This window comes from Agelaius phoeniceus, chromosome 1 (assembly GCF_051311805.1).
Source record: "Agelaius phoeniceus isolate bAgePho1 chromosome 1, bAgePho1.hap1, whole genome shotgun sequence".
Classification (NCBI taxonomy): Eukaryota; Metazoa; Chordata; class Aves; order Passeriformes; family Icteridae; genus Agelaius; species Agelaius phoeniceus.
Window position 1 is genome coordinate 149,564,385 of NC_135265.1, and position 18,040 is coordinate 149,582,424.

Below are 18,040 nucleotides of genomic sequence, written 5' to 3' on the forward strand. Positions count from 1 at the left end.
AAAAAAACCCTTTCATCTCCTTCAACTGGATGCCACTGCATTGTCTCACCTACTGTGGATTGCACCAGATGACCCTTAGAGTTCCCTTCCAAGCCAAATTATGCTATTATTCTATGACCTCACAGGAGTTAAAGACCGTGAAATTTGTTTAACAGAACATCATTATGTAGGTTCCCTTCTCATGGTGCATTAGAATGTACTGAATTCTATGACATGCATGGCACATCAGACACACATGATGAGAGCCTGTAGAAACGAAGGGGTCATCATCATGACAGGAATTAAATGTCACATTTGCATGGCACAGTTAACATGTTTGACCTCCATAACACTTGTTCATTACCACCACATTTACCCAAAACAATGCCTCTTCCCATGTTAGGAGGTGCTCTCAAATAGGGACCCTGTTCTGCCTCACCACTGGAGGGAGGAAATCTCAGCCTGGACTAAGAAAAAGGCTTCTGTCAAACATGTGATCAGTATGTTTGCTTAATACTAAAATCCAGCAAGCTAACCCAAGATGCAGTACAGTAACAGATATACCATTGAGAGTTACTTAAAAGTGGTAAGCTTTTACTTCATGGTATTTTCACTTTAATTGGTCTTTCCATAGCAAGAAACACAGTAAAATCAAATCAAAGAGTTTATTTGCATAGGAAATAGCAAAAATAGCACCATTAAGAGCTACACAGTAAAGACTTTGTTTAACCCTGGCATTTGAACTTGTTATTTAATTTCATTTTTCAGTAAAGCAGAGGCAAATTTTATCTGCTACTGGGTGAGAAAAGACTCCAAGACTGGCAAAAGCTTATCTCAGCGCTTTAGCCTCAGGGTATGATTCTGGGCTGGTTATCAACAGCTGTGGCTTCTGCTTGGGCTGGCCAGTTTGGAAGCACCATGCCATATGGAGAATGTGTTAGCAGGGCAAGGTGCCTGTTTTCTGTCTCCAGAAGAGCAGACCAGATTCCCAAACACATTCAGCACTTAGTGCCTGTGTCAGGTCCATTACTCCCATCTCTCACTACAAACTGCTTTGTGCAGAAGAGGTTTGAAAACGCAGCTGCTTTGCTGGCTGGCACATATCCGAGGCCTGATCACTTCTCAGATCTGCACTTGGTGGGTGGGCATGGCTTGGTCAGAGGGTTAAGCTCACCTATTGTGAAGGTCTTTTCAGACTCCATCCCCTTTTTACTTTGTCTTTGCACTCTCAGGTTGATTTTGGCAATTAGCTGATAGGGAGAAATGGCCACTGTCTGGCTTGTTGCTTTCACCATCAAACACAATTTCCCCCATGTTTATGAACATTTCTTTGCTCTGATCCTTTCATCAAAGATCAGCATCCTCCTAGACCAGGCAGCCAGCACTATGCACCAGCCCTCTAAGTAACAAAACTTGCCAAGTTATTGTCATAATGGATCAACCAAAACAGTGAATTGGGTCACAGTTGGCTTCCTGAGTTTTTAATACCAGGGGGCTTTCTATGCTGCTCTGGTTGATTTTTGGGTGAAGCAGTGGTAGGGAGCTGTGCATGTGCTGACATTGCACAGGGGATTTGGCATCCTTGACCTGACAGAGGATAACCTTGTAAATGCATCTCCCCGACAGAGGTAAGTAAGCTCCACTTCTTGGAAAAAAACTCTCCAGTACAGAGAGGTTGAGATCTTCTGTGCATCCCTTCAGGCCTTTACTATGAAATCCCACATGACTCCATGAAAAAGTAGTTCCTATAGCATATTGATTCATTTATCAGCAGAAGAATATTAAATTTAACATGGAACTTCTGGAAAGCACACACTAGCTGTTCAAAATTGTCCACTGGGAGTTGGATATACTGGAGACACCTTTTCCAGCTTTGGTATGACTTTATCTTCCTCCCTGCCATGTGGATGGCAAATAGCACCAACAATCCTGTGCCTGTGTGTCACAGTTAATGCTCTAGGCTGCAGGATTTCATTTGAGCTGAAAGGGTGAGGGATAAAGCTTTGGAAAAAATTAATCAGATAACAGATAAAAAATTTGGCATTGGAATGGTTTTGCATAAACAGTCACACAACACATTGCTATTATATGCTTTTCAAAAGAGGAAAAAACCCACTTATTTTTAGCAATTTAATATGCCCTGATGTTAGAGAAAACAAACAAAAAAATAAGTTCACATATCACATCAAAGATAATAATAATAATAATAATTATAATTCATAAAAATAATCTGACCGACCGGCAGCATTTGTTGGCTTTAGAAGGCCTCCCGCGAAAGAAACGCAGCTGAAGACATTGGAGAGCTCTTGGCAGGTGTGAGGAATTCAAGTTTTCAAAACAAGTCTGGGGGTGCTCTCTGCACACTATGGCCCTTTGACATTGGAGGGCCGGGCAGCCAGGCTTGCATAGTAAGCGCACTGAGAGGGGTCACACTGTCCATTGGCTCCCGGGGGCCCCTGGGGACCTGCCAGACCTGGCACACCAGCTTCACCTTGAGGGCCAGGAGGTCCTGGCATCCCATCTTTGGCATAACCAGGCTCCCCTGGGAGGCCTGAAAGAGAAACAAAATGCTCTGGTGAGTGGCACAAGAGTGACACGCCCAGCGTGCAGTACTCAGCAGTGGAACGTCACAGGAGATGGCTTTGCTGCCAAACTGGGATGCAGACAGCAGCTTCCATAGGTTTGGCTTTGGCTAGGATGTATCTCAAGGATACAACCAGAGTGTCTCCTCTGAAATAAAGATTTCCACTCCCTATGGCAACCTTGGGATGCTCAGCTCCAATATGGCTGCTCTTCTACCTCCATGCTGAAGTTATGGAGATGCACGAGACAACTAACGACATACAGTTCTCACAGAGAGGAGGTGAGAATGGGAAAGTGGAGGCAAGAGCCAGCCTGATTTGATAATTCACTGGTGCAGAGCGTAGTGGGCACATTGTTATTTGAAGGCAATGCAAGGCCAGTCTGCCAGATCTGCAGACAATGGGGTTATGAGGGCTTCCCATAGTTCCTTTCCCAAGAAAGCAGTGAAGGCAAAAGTTATCAATGGTGCCTAATTTCAGACTGCAGACAAACTGTATTTGCTGCTGGTTTGTCAGTAATAGTAAAGCAGAAGCTGTATCCCCAAGGCACAGGTGTTCAATATGACCTTTCATAATATCTGAAGCTGCCTGAACCTCTGGGTTCAGCTTGGTCACAGGAAGACTCTGCCAAGGACAGAGAAAACACTTCACAGTGCATTTAATAATTAAAGCTTCACTTTGGATTTGACCCAAAGGTCAGTTAACTTAGCTGTAACTGAGATAGTTCATTGTACTCATTCATCAGGCTGAGGAAATAAAAGTGGCCAGATGTGATATTAATGATACAGTTCTTCCCTTTGTGCCACATCCTACAGAAATCGTGTCTGTTGTTTTTATGTCATCCTGATCATCTCTCTAGTATAGCAGAGACCTATGTCCTGGCAGTGGTTCTAAGTGATGTGTTTTGTGAGGTGTTCTGAATAACACACCTGGAATTCCTGGGGGACCCATTTCCCCTCGTTGACCAATGCCAGTGTCTCCTTTCTCCCCCTTTGCTCCTCTTTCTCCTGTAGAGAGGGAAAGAAAAAATATGAACTGATCAGCATGGTTTACAGAACTAAGCACTAGTATAGGTCTTCCATCCACATTGAAGCCAATATATTTGATAAAAACAGTTCCTAATTGTGGCCAATCCTCTGAAAGAGGACATTAAGTGGGAATGAAGACTTGCCCTACTCTAATTCTGGCCAGAGGTGCAACACACCAGCAATTGCTGGTCATATTCAACACCTCTGGTTCAACAGAGGTAGCTTCCAACACCTGCATTTTGAGGACAATTTATAAACTACTAAAAGGAAAGGTTTAATTTATAAATTACTAAAAGGAAAGTCCAGTGGACACATCCTTTTATTGGACTGCCCCAACACACCATGTTTCACTTACCTTTGGGACCAATTGGTCCAGGTGGCCCTTCAGACCCAGTCTGCCCAGGCCGGCCAGGCTCCCCAGGAGGGCCAGTTCTTCCTGGGAGTCCTTCCTTCCCAGGGGGACCAGGAGGTCCTGGTCTGCCATGGGATGCTTTTACCTGTGCAGGCTGTATCTGAGCCAGGATGTAGGGTAACTTTACTGTGAAGAGAGGGAAATGGGTTAGACTAGAAGGACTATGCTCCAAGAAATGGAGAGGCAGAACGAGGGGCCCAGTAAAGTCCCAAGTACTGTCACAGATCAATTTTCCAGGGCCACCTCTTTTCTGTCCCCCCATAATCCATGATTGTGACTCCCTGATCCTCTCTAAATTGTTTAAATCTCATTTCTTGGTAGCTTTGAATTTCTCCTAAATTCCATACTTTATGATAAACCTTTCTCTCATCCTCTGCTCCTTGTCCTCCAAGTAACTGAAATGTCCCTTCCCTTTAGTTGTGCAGATGGTGGATCCCTGTTAAACTAGGACCACTGCTGCTCTGAAAAGGAGAGTCTTTTCCTACTGCTTCTGTGATGCTGAGCTGCTACATGGCTGGTCTGTAGGGACAAAGCTTTCTTGTTCCAGGCTGTTCCAGGCAGGCACACACTGCCTGCCACCTCAGTGCTAAGACCCTGAACAATCATGCTGGTTTTGGCTGGGGTGGAGTTAATTTTCTTCATGGTGGCTGGTATGGGGCTTTGTTTTGGATTTGTGTTGATAATACAGAGATGTTTTTGTTATTACTGAGCAGGGCCCACACAGAGCCAAGGCCTTTTCTGCTTTTTGTACAGCCATGCTGGGGAGGAAATTTGGGGTGTTGGGAAGAGACACAGCCAGAACAGGTGACCCAAACTGACCAAAGGGGAATTCCAGACCATGTGACATCAAGCTCAGTGTACAAAGTGAGGGAAGGAAGCAGGGACATTTGCAGTGATGGTGTCTGTCTTCCCAAGTAACCATTACCTGTGATAGGGCCCTGCTCTCCTGGAGATGGCAGAACACCTGCCTGCCCATGGGAAGGAGGGAGTTAATTTTTGCTTCTGGGTGCAGCTTTTGCTGTACCTATTAAACTGTCTTTATCTTAACCAATGAGTTTTCCAGCTTTTACTCTTCTGATTCTCTCCCTGATCCTGCTGGTGGGGGAGAGAGTGAGCAGTGTGTGGGCCTTGGCTGCTGGCTGGGGTTACACCATGACAGCAACCTTGAGAGCTCATAAAACACTCAGCATCACATAAACATTCTACAGAATAGAGGGAGAAGAGTGTTCTATCTTCTTTTCATTGATCTTAAATGCTTTCAGACTGGTGTGGATATTGAAGACTGAGAGTGTGTAAATAAAATCTGTGAAATGATCACCCTGTTTACCTGTGATCTTTAGTACAGAACAAAATGCCTGCAGCTGTGTGTCAGCTGCATCAAGAGCTGTGTGAGGACTACAGCTCTGCATCTCACTGTCAATAGGGTCAGTAGTGGTCTGCAATTCTCATACTTTGAGAGAAACAGCAGTCCATATCCCCTCCAGCCCCTCTTCTTATACTGATGAGTATCATAAGTCATAGGCAAAAATCATGAACATTTCTTCTCCAGTTGGCCCCTCAAAAGAAAGTTTATGATCTACTCTGATTACTTTCTGTGCTATTGCTGGGAAAATCAAAGCCTGGGGAACTGTAAAACACATATCATATCACACATCTTCCAAGCAAGCTTGCTGCAATTCTATCTTCCTTAAGCAGGAGAGATTCAGGTACCAGCACAGCTCTGGAAAGCATATTTCATACTCTCAGATCCATCTTCTGGCTTCCTGGTACTAATTACTTACCATCTAGCTGCTTGGATAATTCCTCTTGGATAAGTCTCCTCAAAGTCTCTAGAGATGGGGGCTCTCCCTAAAGAGTCAGAATCACAGTGATGAGACTAGATAACCACAGTAAAGGGATCAGATAGTTATAGGACAAGGGGGAACAGTTTTAAACTAAAAGAGAAAAGATTTAGATTAGATGTTAGAAAGAAATTCTCTTCTGCGAGGGTGGCAGGGCACTGGAATGGGTTGCCCTGAGAAACTGCAGATGCCCCACCCCTGGAAGTGTTCAAAGCAAGCTGGGTGGGCTTTGGAGCAACCTCACCTAGTGGGTGGCATCCCTGCCTATGCTGGGTGGGCAGTTGGAAGTAGATGATCTTTAAGGTCCCTTCAACCCAAAACACTCTGTGGTTCTGTGATGTGCAAACTCAGACCTTCACAAAGGGCTCAGCAGGTGCCATGTCATCACCCACAGCACACACAGGGACGCATGGTCTGCCTAAAAGAGGAATTTAAAGGGACTCAAAACAATCACAGAATCAACTGGGCTGGAAAAGACCTCTGAGATCATGAAGTCCTTGACTGAACACCACCATGTCAAGTAAACTATGGCACTGACACATCCGGTCTTTTCTTAAATGTCTCCAGGGACAGTGACTCCACCACTTCCGAGGGCAGCCCATTCCAGTATCTAATTATCCTTTCTGTGAAGAAATTCTTTGTAGTGTCCAAAATAAACCTCCCTGACACACTTTGAGATTATGTCCTCTTGTCCTACCACTAGCTGTCTGGGAGAAGAGACCAAACCCCATGAGGATAGATCCTCCACCTAGGCAGTTATAGAGCCTCCTATAAAATCTCCCCTGAGCCTCCCTTTCTCCAAGCTGAACAACACCAGCACCATCAGTCTTCACAGGAGTTGGGCTCCAAATTTTTCACCATCTCCGTTCCCTTCTCTGGAACTACTCCAAAACCTCAATGTCCTTCCTGGATTTAGGGGCCCAGAACTTGACACAGAATATAATGTGGCCTCCCCAGTGCCCAGCACAGAGGGACAATCACCTTCCTTGTCCTGCTGGCCACACTAGTGCAGACACAGAAGACCAGGAGGCCACCCTGCTCCTTGCCCACCTGGACATAAGCCAACTCACATTTGGCCGATGTTGGTCAGCAACCACAGGGACTTTTCCACTGGGCACCTTTCCAGCCACTCTGCTCCCAGCCTGGAGCACTGCAGGGCCTTGTTGGGACTCTGAACAGGACAGGGCACAGAGAACACTGCTAGTGACCAAATGCCAACTCATTGCAGCTCCATTCCCAGCCATTGTCTGGACACAGCCATCCTGACGGTTAAGACAGCCAAGATTGCCCCTGCCCAAGCTCTGGGCTGACGTCTTTTCCAGGAATGTGCTGTGGGAGAGGGAGTCAAAAGCTTTGCTCAAGCCCAGGGACACTCCATCCACCGCTTTTCCCTCAGCCCTGAGGAGGGTCACTTGCTCCGCAAAGGACATCATGTTTCACAAGCAGGACCTGCCTTTCCTAAACCCACACTGGCTGGGCCTGATCCCTCAGCTGCCCTCTCTGGGCCCTGTGATCCCCCTCACAATGATCTGCGCCAGAACCCTGCTGGGCCCTGAGGTCAGGCTGACAGGCCTGCAGTTCCCTGCATCCTCCCTGCAGCCCTTATGAGCATGGGTGTCACACAGCAACCTCCAGCCATGTGGGACCTCCCCAACAGTCCAGGACTGATAATAAAGGACGGCAAGTGGCTTAGCGAGCTCTTCTGCCAGCTCCCTGAGCACCTTTGGAGGACGCCCAGCCAGCTCCACTGACTTGTCAGTGTCTCAGTGGCTCTGCAGATCACTAATGATTTCCTCTAGGACTGCAGGGGGTCTGCTCTGCCCCTGGTCACTGTCTGGCAGATCAGGGGACTGCTTGTCCTCTGGAGAATGGATCTGCCTGTTGAAGACTGAGGCAAAGAAGACCTTCAGTAGCTCAGCCTTTTCCTCACCTTCATAAACATATGCCCACTGCATATCCAATAAAGAATGAAGATTTTCCCTGGGTCACCTCCGTTGTTGCTAATCTTTGTAAATAAACACTTTTTAATTTGTTTTTACAGTAGTGGCGAGGTGAAGTGCTAATGATTTTTGCCTTCCTGATTTGTCTTTCTACATGAGGTGGGAGCTAAGGGGTGGGACATCTGATGGGCTGGGTGGGAAAAGAACAAAGGGCTACTCTGGGGATGTTTAGGAGAGGAACACACAAGGTGGGAAAAGGGAGAGCAGCAGGTCATTGGGAGAGGAAGTAGTATAGAATAAGTCAAGGGGCAAAGGCCTAAAGCAGGCCTTTGTAACCAAGGACGCCATGTCTCTCCATGACAAGGGGTGGCCGTGCCCACCAGGCCTTTGTGACCTGCAGTTGCATCGTGGCCAGAGGCCATTGTGACACAGGCCCATGCCATGACCCAGAGGGCTCTTGTAGGGCCAAACCCCTTGTGTTGTCACTCTCAGGAGAGCAGCTCTCTGAGGAGGCAGCAGCTCTCTCACGAGGCAGCAGCTCCTCAGAAGGAAGCAGCTCTCCCGGGTGATCTTGGCCAGTGTTCATCAGAGCACAGCCAAGATGTCCAAGAGACACGACATGAACCCAAGCAGCCAGTCCCATGAGGGGCAGCCGCTGCTGTCCAAGCGGCGACAGGTGGGCGAAGGGAATGGAGGGAAAGGCTGCAGTGGGAACGGGGGGAGGGCTGGGGGCAGAGAACGGCAGCCAGGCCTGGCTCCAGGCCTTGCTCTGGGGAGGAGCCAGTGCCCAGATGCTTGGACGGCCTGGGTGAGGGAATGGCCCAGAGACAGCGAGTGCAGCTGGGAACCCAGCCTGGGCCTGGCTGCCATGGTCAGCACCTGCCTTGGGGCCAGAGCTGGGCTCACCAACATGAGGGGGGACAGTGTGCCCACAAAGCCGCCTCCATCTCATGCCTTCTCCTGCTTCCCACAGGTGCCCCAGAGGCTGCCGCAGGCAGCAGCAGAGGTCACATGGGTGACTGTCATGCCCCTCCACGGGAACAAACTGCTCCCTAGACAGGACAGCCAATGGAGACCAACAAGACTTGGATCTCAGGAGGAGAGCCTGGAGGGTGGGAACTCAGTGCCCCTCAGCAGCACAGTCACACGGACACCAAGATTGTCCGTGTCAGACTTGCCGCCTCTCCATGGCCCTCCATTGATGGTGACACCTCCGTGGCAGCTCAGCCCTGCAATGCCAAGAGCAGCCTCGGCACGGATCAAGCTGCCCCCTCTGCCAGCAGCCCCAGCAGCCTCTGGGTCTTCTCCCAGAGGCAGAGCACAGTCCGCAGGCCACGTAGCCAGCAGCCACCGAGACCTAGTGCCACCTTCTCCATGGGGCACTAGGGCTGCTTACGGGGCCAGGGAAACACCTTCCCTGAACAGCTCAGCTGAAAGGCTCTGGCGAGGGTCAGCAGCAAGGCAGGGCCATTGCCTGCCACCCCTACGATCGGCAGGTGACACGCTGCTCCGCACAGGGACCCAGCCTGCCTGGAAGAACATGGAGCACACCATGACAGAGGGGCTCACTGAGCTGCAGGAAGAGCACGGTGGCAACACCAATGGAGAGCCATTTAGAGCCTTTGCCTCGTGCCTGTTTGGAGAAAGGTTCACCAAGTCCACCTGCACTCAGGAGCAGTCAAGTCTCTGCCAAGAGGCAGATGCAGAGACCCAGGTGATGCACAGAGCTCCCAGCTTCAACAAAGACTCCAACACAGACAGTGAAAACTCCTCTGAGCTCCTGTCTCCTGCCTGGTTGCCAGAGCAGCAGTCTGTCTCTGACAACTCACAGGGCTGGGACACTCCTCCAAAAGAGCCAGAGGACAAGTGGCAGGAAGAAGAACTCCCAGACAGAGAGGCTCCAGGAGACAGGGACAGCAACCCACAGGTTGCATCGCTTCTTCCTCGCAGTGAGGAAGAGTCAGAGGCAGCAACTTCTGACCTGGACAAAGATCCCTCAGACGAGGGGGACAGCAAGCTTTTTCCTATGTCAGAGGCTGAGGAAACCTCATGCTTCTCAGCTTCTCCCTCATCTGGAAGCTCCTGTGAGGAGAGGGGAACTCGTCAGCTGCCAGAGCAAACAACACATGGCAAGCTGATGTGCACGGGGCCGGAAGATGATTCTGATCATCTCCTGAAAATTGAGGCGGAGGAGCTGGAGAAGTTGGAGGATGAGGTCCTTGCTTCCCTGGATGCAGAAAGCCCCTGGGTCCAGCACAGCCTTTGCAGCTGGACCATAGATTGTACAGGAGAGACCAAAAACAATGCACAGCTCATGCCTCCTGACCTGTTTGAAGAGCTGTGGTCTCTCTTTAACAACGAGGATGCGCCGTCCAGCGACACTCGGCTAGACCAGCTGCTGGCAAAGTGGGAGGAAGAAGAGCTCCCTGACAGAGACACTGCAGGAGAGGGGGACAGTGAGCCAGAGAGCGAGTTGTCCCTACCACTGCAAGAGGAGGGAGCAGAGCCAGCAGCTTCTCCCCTGGACAGGGATCCCTGTGAGGAGGGGCTCAGTGAGCCTTTCCCCATGGCACTGTCAGAAGACTCAGAGATGTCTGCGGTTTGTGCCTCACCTGCTGATACCGTGGAGGAGGTTGATGCTGCAGGCATGGAGGCTGGCTGTGCCCAGGCCACCCCTCCCCAGGAAAAGCCCTGTGGGGCTGGTGTGCTGCCTGGGGTTTCCCCAGTGCTTTCCCAGCCCCTGGTACACCAGGTCCCTGCTTCCACTGCTGGCATAGCCACAGTCCCGCAGCCCCCGGCCCCACGGCCATGGCGCTCCATGGCCAAGACAGCCCGGCGGGCTCTGCGCCGCCTTTTCTCCCTCAGCTGCCTCAGGGGGCAGCTGGAGGAGTGAGCCCAGTGCCACCACCGAGATGCTCACCAAAGATGACTGCTCACCCTCAGGTGACAAGTTACCAAAGATAGGTCCTGCTACCCGCCCTAATCCCTTACCTCCAAGCCAGCAGCAATGCAGCAGCAAGGTTGAAGAGATCTGGTTGAGGAAGGATGAAAGCCCTGCCCTGTAGAATCCCTCAGAAGTTGACTCCAGACCCAATCTGCATTGAGGGCTGCATCCCTCAGGCTGCATTAGGAGCTGAGAAATGCTCCTTGGGCCTCAGCCTTGAAGGCAAAGGAAGGCAAGCCCATCTCCCTTTCACACTGAAAAGAGGAAAATGCCTCCATGGAGGAAAAAAGAGGAAAATGCCCCCAGTATGGAATGGAGAATGATACCCCGCAAGATGGAATGGAATGGATATCCCCAGTATGGATTGGTGTTGACCCACAACACCAGCACCTCCAAAAAACCACTTGGACCTCAAGCACAGAATAGCCCAGCATGAGGAAGGACTGACAGGACTCTGCTGGAGCCAAGTGGCTTGGATTGTCTTCTCTTCAAACTCTCCTTCACTCCAAGTTTTCCCCTTCTTTTTGTCTCGCCCTCCTCTTTCCCATCCCTCTCTATCTCTATATCCCACATTCATAGTTAAATAAAATCCCCATTGTTCGCTTTGGTAAATGGTCTCCTCAGCACTTAATTCAGGCAGAGGCATCTCTCACTAATCACATCTTAACCATGGCACACATCTGCACACAGCACTCGAAGTGTGGCCTCCCCAGTGCCCAGCACAGAGGCACAATCACCCCCCTGGTCCTGTTGGCCACAGTAGCGGTGATACAGAATGCCAGGAGACCACTGTGCTTCGTGCCCACCTTTGCAAGCATTGGCTGACGGTCAGCCTCTGTTGGCCAGCACCTCAAGGGCCTTTCCTGCTGGGCAGCTTTGCAGCCACTCTGCCCCCAGCCTGGAGCACTTTAGGGGCTTGTGGGAGCATGAGGGCAGCACCCAGACCTCATTCTTCTTGACCCTTATTCTGCTGGCCTCACACCATCGATCCTGCTTGTCCCCTGCAGAGCTTTCCTACACTCCAACACATCGACACTGCCACCCACCTTGGAGTCATCACAAATTTACTACTGAGGGTACCCTCAATGTCCTTGTCCACATCTGCAGGACAGACACTGGACAGGACTGGGCCCAGGGGACACCACTGGTGACTGGATGCCAACTCAATGCTGCACCATTCCCCATCACTCTCTAGACTCAGCTATCCTGCCCAAGCCCTGGGCTGACAGCTTTTGCAGGACCTTGCTGTGGGAGATGGAGTCAAGGGCTTTGCTCAAGTCCAGAGAGACTCCATGCACCACTTTACGCTCAGCTCTGAGGAGGGTAACTTGGTCTTCAAAGGTCATCACGTTTCACAGGCAAGAGCTGGCTTTCCTAAGCTCACTCTGGCTGGGCCTGATCCCTTGGCTGTCCTCTATGGGCCCTGTGATGTCCCTCACCATGATCAGCACTAGAATCATGCTGGGCCTCAAGGTAAGGCTGACACACCTGCAGTTCCCAGCATCCTCCCTGTGGACCTTTTTGGGCATCTGAGGCCCATTGCCACCTCCAGCCATGTGGGACCTCCCCAACAGTCCAGGACTGATAATAATGGAGATAGAGCAGTTTAGTGAGCTCTTTTGCCTGATCCCTGAGCATTCTGGGGTGACTCCCAGCCAGCTCCACTGACTTGTCAGGGTCTCAGTGGCTCTGCAGATCACTTATGATTTCCTCTAGGACTGCAGGGGGTCTGCTCTGCTCCTGGTCACTGTCTGGCAGCTCAGGGGACTGCTTGTCCTCTGGAGAATGGATCTGCCTGTTGAAGACTGAGGCAAAGAAGACCTTCAGTAGCTCAGCGTTTTCCTCACCCTTCATAACCATATGCCCTCCGCATATCCAATAAAGAAAGAGGATTTTCCTTGACCCTCCTTTGTTGCTAATCTTTGTAAATGAACACATTTTAATTTTTTTTTTACAGTAGTGGCAAGGTGAAGTGCTAATTGATTTTTGCCTTCCTGATTTTTCTTTCTACATGAGGTGGGAGCTAAGGGGTGGGACACCTGGTGGGCTGGGTGGGAAAAGCAGATTGGCAGAACAAAGGGCTTCTCTGGGGCTCTTTAGGAGAGGAAAACACAAGGTGGGAAAAGGGAGAGCTGCAGGTCATTGGGAGAGGAAGTAGTATAGGAAAAGTCAAGGGGCAAAGGCCTAGAGCAGGCCTTTGTGACCAAGGACGCCATGTCTCTCCATGACAAGGGGTGGCCGTGCCCACCAGGCCCTTTGTGGCCCGCGGTTGCATCGTGGCCAGAGGCCATTGTGACACAGGCCCATGCCATGACCTGGAGGGCTCTTGTAGGGCCAAACTCCTTGTGTTGTCACTCTCAGGAGAGAAGCTCTCTGAGGAGGCAGCAGCTCTCTCACGAGGCAGCAGCTCCTCAGAAGGAAGCAGCTCTCCCGGGTGATCTTGGCCAGTGTTCATCAGAGCACTGTCAAGATGTCCAAGAGACACGACATGAACCCACGCAGCCAGTCCCGTGAGGGGCAGCCGCTGCTGTCCAAGCGGCGACAGGTGAGGGATGGGAATTGAGGGAAAGGCTGCAGTGGGAACTGGGGGAAGGCTGGGGGCAGAGAGCGGCAGCCAGGCCTGGCTCTAGGCCTTGCTCTGGGGAGGAGCCAGTGCCCGGATGGCCTGGGTGAGGGAATGGCCCAGAGACAGCGAGCGCAGCTGGGAACCCAGCCTGGGCCTGGCTGCCATGGTCAGTATCTGCCCTTTGGCCAAGGCCAGGCTTGTCGGAATGAGGCAGGACAGCGTGCCCATACAGCCACCTCAATCAGACGCCTTCTCCCGCTTCCCACAGGTGCCCCAGAGGCTGCCGCAGGCAGCAGCGGAGGTCACATGGGTGACTGTCATGCCCCTCCACGGGAACAAACTGCTCCCTAGACAGGACAGCCAATGGAGACCAACAAGACTTGGATCTCAGGAGGAGAGCCTGGAGGGTGGGAACTCAGTGCCCCTCAGCAGCACAGTCACACGGACACCAAGATTGTCCGTGTCGGACTTGCCGCCTCTCCATGGCCCTCCATTGATGGTGACACCTCCGTGGCAGCTCAGCCCTGCAATGCCAAGAGCAGCCTCGGCACGGATCAAGCTGCCCCCTCTGCCAGTAGCCCCAGCAGCCTCTGGGTCTTCTCCCAGAGGCAGAGCACAGTCCGCAGGCCACGTAGCCAGCAGCCACCGAGACCTAGTGCCACCTTCTCCATGGGGCACTAGGGCTGCTTATGGGGCCAGGGAAACACCTTCCCTGGACAGCTCAGCTGAAAGGCTCTGGCGAGGGTCAGCAGCAAGGCAGGGCCATTGCCTGCCACCCCTGCGATGGGCAGGTGGCACGCTGCTCCAAGCAGGGACCCAGCCTGCCTGGAAGCACATGGAGCACACCAAGACAGAGGGGCTCACTGAGGTGCAGGAAGAGCACGGTGGCAACACCAATGGAGAGCCATTTAGAGCCTTTGCCTCGTGCCTGTTTGGAGAAAGGTTCACCAAGTCCACCTGCACTCAGGAGCAGTCAAGTCTCTGCCAAGAGGCAGATGCAGAGACCCAGGTGATGCACAGAGCTCCCAGCTTCAACAAAGACTCCAACACAGACAGTGAAAACTCCTCTGAGCTCCTGTCTCCTGCCTGGTTGCCAGAGCAGCAGTCTGTCTCTGACAACTCACAGGGCTGGGAAACTTCTCCAAAAGAGCCAGAGAACAAGTGGCAGGAAGAAGAACTCCCAGAAAGAGAGGCTCCAGGAGACAGGGACAGCAACCCACAGGTTGCATCGCTTCTTCCTCGCAGTGAGGAAGAGTCAGAGGCAGCAACTTCTGACCTGGACAAAGATCCCTGGGATGAGGGGCACAGCAGGCTTTTCCCCATGTCAGAAGCTGAGGAAACCTCATGCTTCTCAGCATCTCCCTTATCCGAAAGCTCCAGTGTGGAGAGGGGAACTCGTCAGCTGCCAGAGCAAACAACACATGGCAAGCTGATGTGCACGGGGCCGGAAGATGATTCTGATCATCTCCTGAAAATTGAGGCAGAAGAGCTGGAGAAGTTGGAGGACGAGGTCCTTGCTTCCCTGGATGCAGAAAGCTCCTGGGTCCAGCACAACCTTTGCACCTGGACCAAAGACTGTACAGGAGAGACTGAAAACTATGCACAGCTCATGCCTCCTGACCTGTTTGAAGAGCTGTGGTCTCTCTTTAACAACGAGGATGCGCCGTCCAGCGACACTCGGCTAGACCAGCTGCTGGCAAAGTGGGAGGAAGAAGAGCTCCCTGACAGAGACAATGCAGGAGAGGGGGACAGTGAGCCAGAAAGCGAGTTGTCCCTACCACTGCAAGAGGAGGGAGCAGAGCCAGCAGCTTCTCCCCTGGACAGGGATCCCTGTGAGGAGGGGCTCAGTGAGCCTTTCCCCATGGCACTGTCAGAAGACTCAGAGATGTCTGCGGTTTGTGCCTCACCTGCTGATACCGTGGAGGAGGTTGATGCTGCAGGCATGGAGGCTGGCTGTGCCCAGGCCACCCCTCCCCAGGAAAAGCCCTGTGGGGCTGGTGTGCTGCCTGGGGTTTCCCCAGTGCCTGCCCAGCCCCTGGTACACCAGGTCCCTTCTTCCACTGCTGGCATAGCCACAGTCCCACAGCCCCCGGCCCCACGGCCATGGCGCTCCATGGCCAAGAGGGCCCGGCGGGCTCTGCGCCGCCTTTTCTCCCTCAGCTGCCTCAGGGGGCAGCCGGAGGAGTGAGCCCTGTGTCAGTACCAGGCAGATTCCCAAAGATGACTGCTCACCCTTAGGCGACAAGTTGCCAAAGGTAGGTCCTGCTGCCAAACCTAATCCCTCAACTCCAAGTCAGCAGCAAGGCAGCCGGGTAAAGGAGAGATGGCTGAAGAAGGATGAAAGCCCTGCCCTGTAGAATCCCACAGAAGCTTACTCCAGGCCCAGTCTGCATTGAGGTCTGCATCCCTCAGGATGCATTAGGAGCTGAGAAATGCTCCTTGGGCCTCAGCATTGAAGGCAAAGGAAGGCAAGCCCATCTCCCTTTCACATTGAAAAATAGGAAAATGCCTCCCTGGATACCCCCAGTATGGAATGGAGAAAGGTGTTGACCCCGGAACACCAACACCTCCAAGAAAAAAACTGGGAGCCCCAGAACAGAGAAGCACAGCATGAGGGAGGACTGACAGGACACTGCTGGATCCAAGTGTCTCAGATTGTCTTCTGCTTCATCTCTCCCTTACCCTCTGTTTTCCCCTTCTTTCCATCTCCCTCTCCTCTTTCCTATCCCTCTGTATTTCTCTACCCCACATTCATTTTTAAATAAACCCCCATTGTTAACTTTGGTAGATGGTCTTATTGGCACCTTAATTGGAGGATCGGCATGTCTCACTAATGGTGTCCTAACAGGCTCACACATCTGCACACAGCACTCGAGGTGTGGCCTCTCCTGTGCCCAGCACAGAGGGACAATCACCACCCTGGTTGTGCTGGCCACACAATGCTGACAGAGAAGGCCAGGAGACCACTGGCCTCCTTGGCCAACTGGGCACAAGCCAGCTCACATTTGGCCACTGTCAGCCCCAGAGCCTTTCCTGCAGGCAGCCTTCCAGCTGCTCTGCCCCCAGCCTGGGACACTGCAGGGCCTTGTGGGGACACAAGGGCAGAACCAGGCCCTAGCTCTTCTTGAACCTCATTCCACTGGCCTTACACCATCCATCCAGCCTGTTTACATCCCCCTAACAGAGCCTTCCTACCCTTCAGATACTCCATCCACCTTGGTGTCATCACAAATTTACTACTGAGGGCACCCTTGATGCCCTTGCCCACATCAGCAGGACAAACACTGAACAGGACAGGACACAGGGGACACCCCTAGTGATGGGATGTCAACTCATTGCAGCTCCATTCCCCACCACTCTCTGGTCACAGCCATCCTGACAGTTCCTAAGCCAGCCAAGAGTGCCCCTGCCCAAGCCCTGGGCTGACAGCCTTTCCAGGAATGTGCTGTGGGGACAGAGTCAAATGGCATTCTCAGTTTCCAGCCTTCTGGCAAACCATGGGTCAATGGTTTAAGCAGGGAGCCGGGTCTGAGGGCACCAGTTGCAGCACTGTTCCCATCACCATCTTTAAGAAAATCTCCTTCCTATGCACTCATAGGAGAAGTTGTACAAATTACATGAGGAAGCATCTCTCCCCTACCAGATCACAGTGGAGATACTATGTTCTTTCTCATCATGGCATGTTTCCTTGCAGAGAGTGCATGTGCCCCAAAGGTTCTAATGCTGGCTATCTGGACTTCCTGGAAACACTCATATTGGATGTATCCCCTGCCAACAGGCCTTATCTCAGGAAACAGAAGCCAGTTTATGCATATGATACCTATTCTTCCAAACCAGTAGAAGGTTTTGTCTGATGTCAGGCTGTTGAAGGGAGACAGGGCATGTGGCTGTCTGGCCTTGGCCCCCTACCCAGCTCCCAAGGCACAGTATCTTTCATCCTTTCTCTTAATTCTTTTGTGCTGCTGCTGTTGTACAGCTGTAATAGCTATAAAAACTCAAAGTAATGTGAACTACAACTCTGGATGATGCAACTAAAAAAATTATGAAAGCATTTTTGATAGGTGGAAGAATTTTTTAGATTGTAAATAATAATAAAAAACAGGTTTTAGGGTTGCCAGACTCTTGCCTTTGTAAGAACTCAAAAGAAAATTGCAGCTATGCTTAAACAATAAACCATTTTCAAGCATAAAGATCAAGTATTTTCTTTTAAAAATCAGAAAGTGAGATGTTCCACTCAAAATATACTTTTCTTTTTTTTTGGCTAAAATAATTTTTTGCATTTCTGTCAGTTTTGAAAATACTTCTGGTCAACCTAAAGACTGCATTCTTTTGTGCATCAACTGTTTGCAAAAGTGTTGCTTTTCCCTCACTCTTTTAACATACAAGGATGCAGTTTGTGTTCTCTATGTTTATGAAAACCTAGTGAGCTCTTCTGAATCAGAAGTTATTCTTCATTAAAAAATGATATCTTATTAAATAGCTAAGTGACATTTCAATTTTAATCAATAGCATTGCTGATAAATACAGAATTGGTCCATTTACCGCCTCCTTCCTGACACAAATTTTGCATGAGAAAAAGATGTGTCACTGGTGACAAAAGAAACAATTTTATCATTAAGTACTAAGCATTTTTGATGGCTCTTAGTGTATATCCCACTAAGTAAACATAATTGCGGGGCATACTTTAAAGGCTTAAAAATTATCTTTTCAAGTTTTAACCCCATTAGTTAAATTAAGTTTCCGTAATC

At 50.8% G+C, this 18,040-nt stretch overlaps 1 protein-coding gene across 2 annotated transcripts in view; it reads right to left on the reverse strand.

Moving 5' to 3' along the window:
* Positions 1-630: 630 nt before the first annotated feature.
* Positions 631-18,040, reverse strand: part of COL22A1 (collagen type XXII alpha 1 chain) — a 245,023-nt gene continuing 227,613 nt past the window's right edge. For both annotated transcript variants that reach the window (XM_077189317.1, XM_077189328.1), the window contains 4 exons: positions 5,783-5,849; positions 3,945-4,127; positions 3,491-3,568; positions 631-2,530 (listed from right to left, as the gene is read on the reverse strand). In XM_077189317.1, the coding sequence (XP_077045432.1) occupies positions 2,343-2,530; positions 3,491-3,568; positions 3,945-4,127; positions 5,783-5,849 (516 nt within the window). In that variant the 3' untranslated portion in view covers positions 631-2,342. The remainder of the gene's footprint in view (positions 2,531-3,490; positions 3,569-3,944; positions 4,128-5,782; positions 5,850-18,040) is intronic.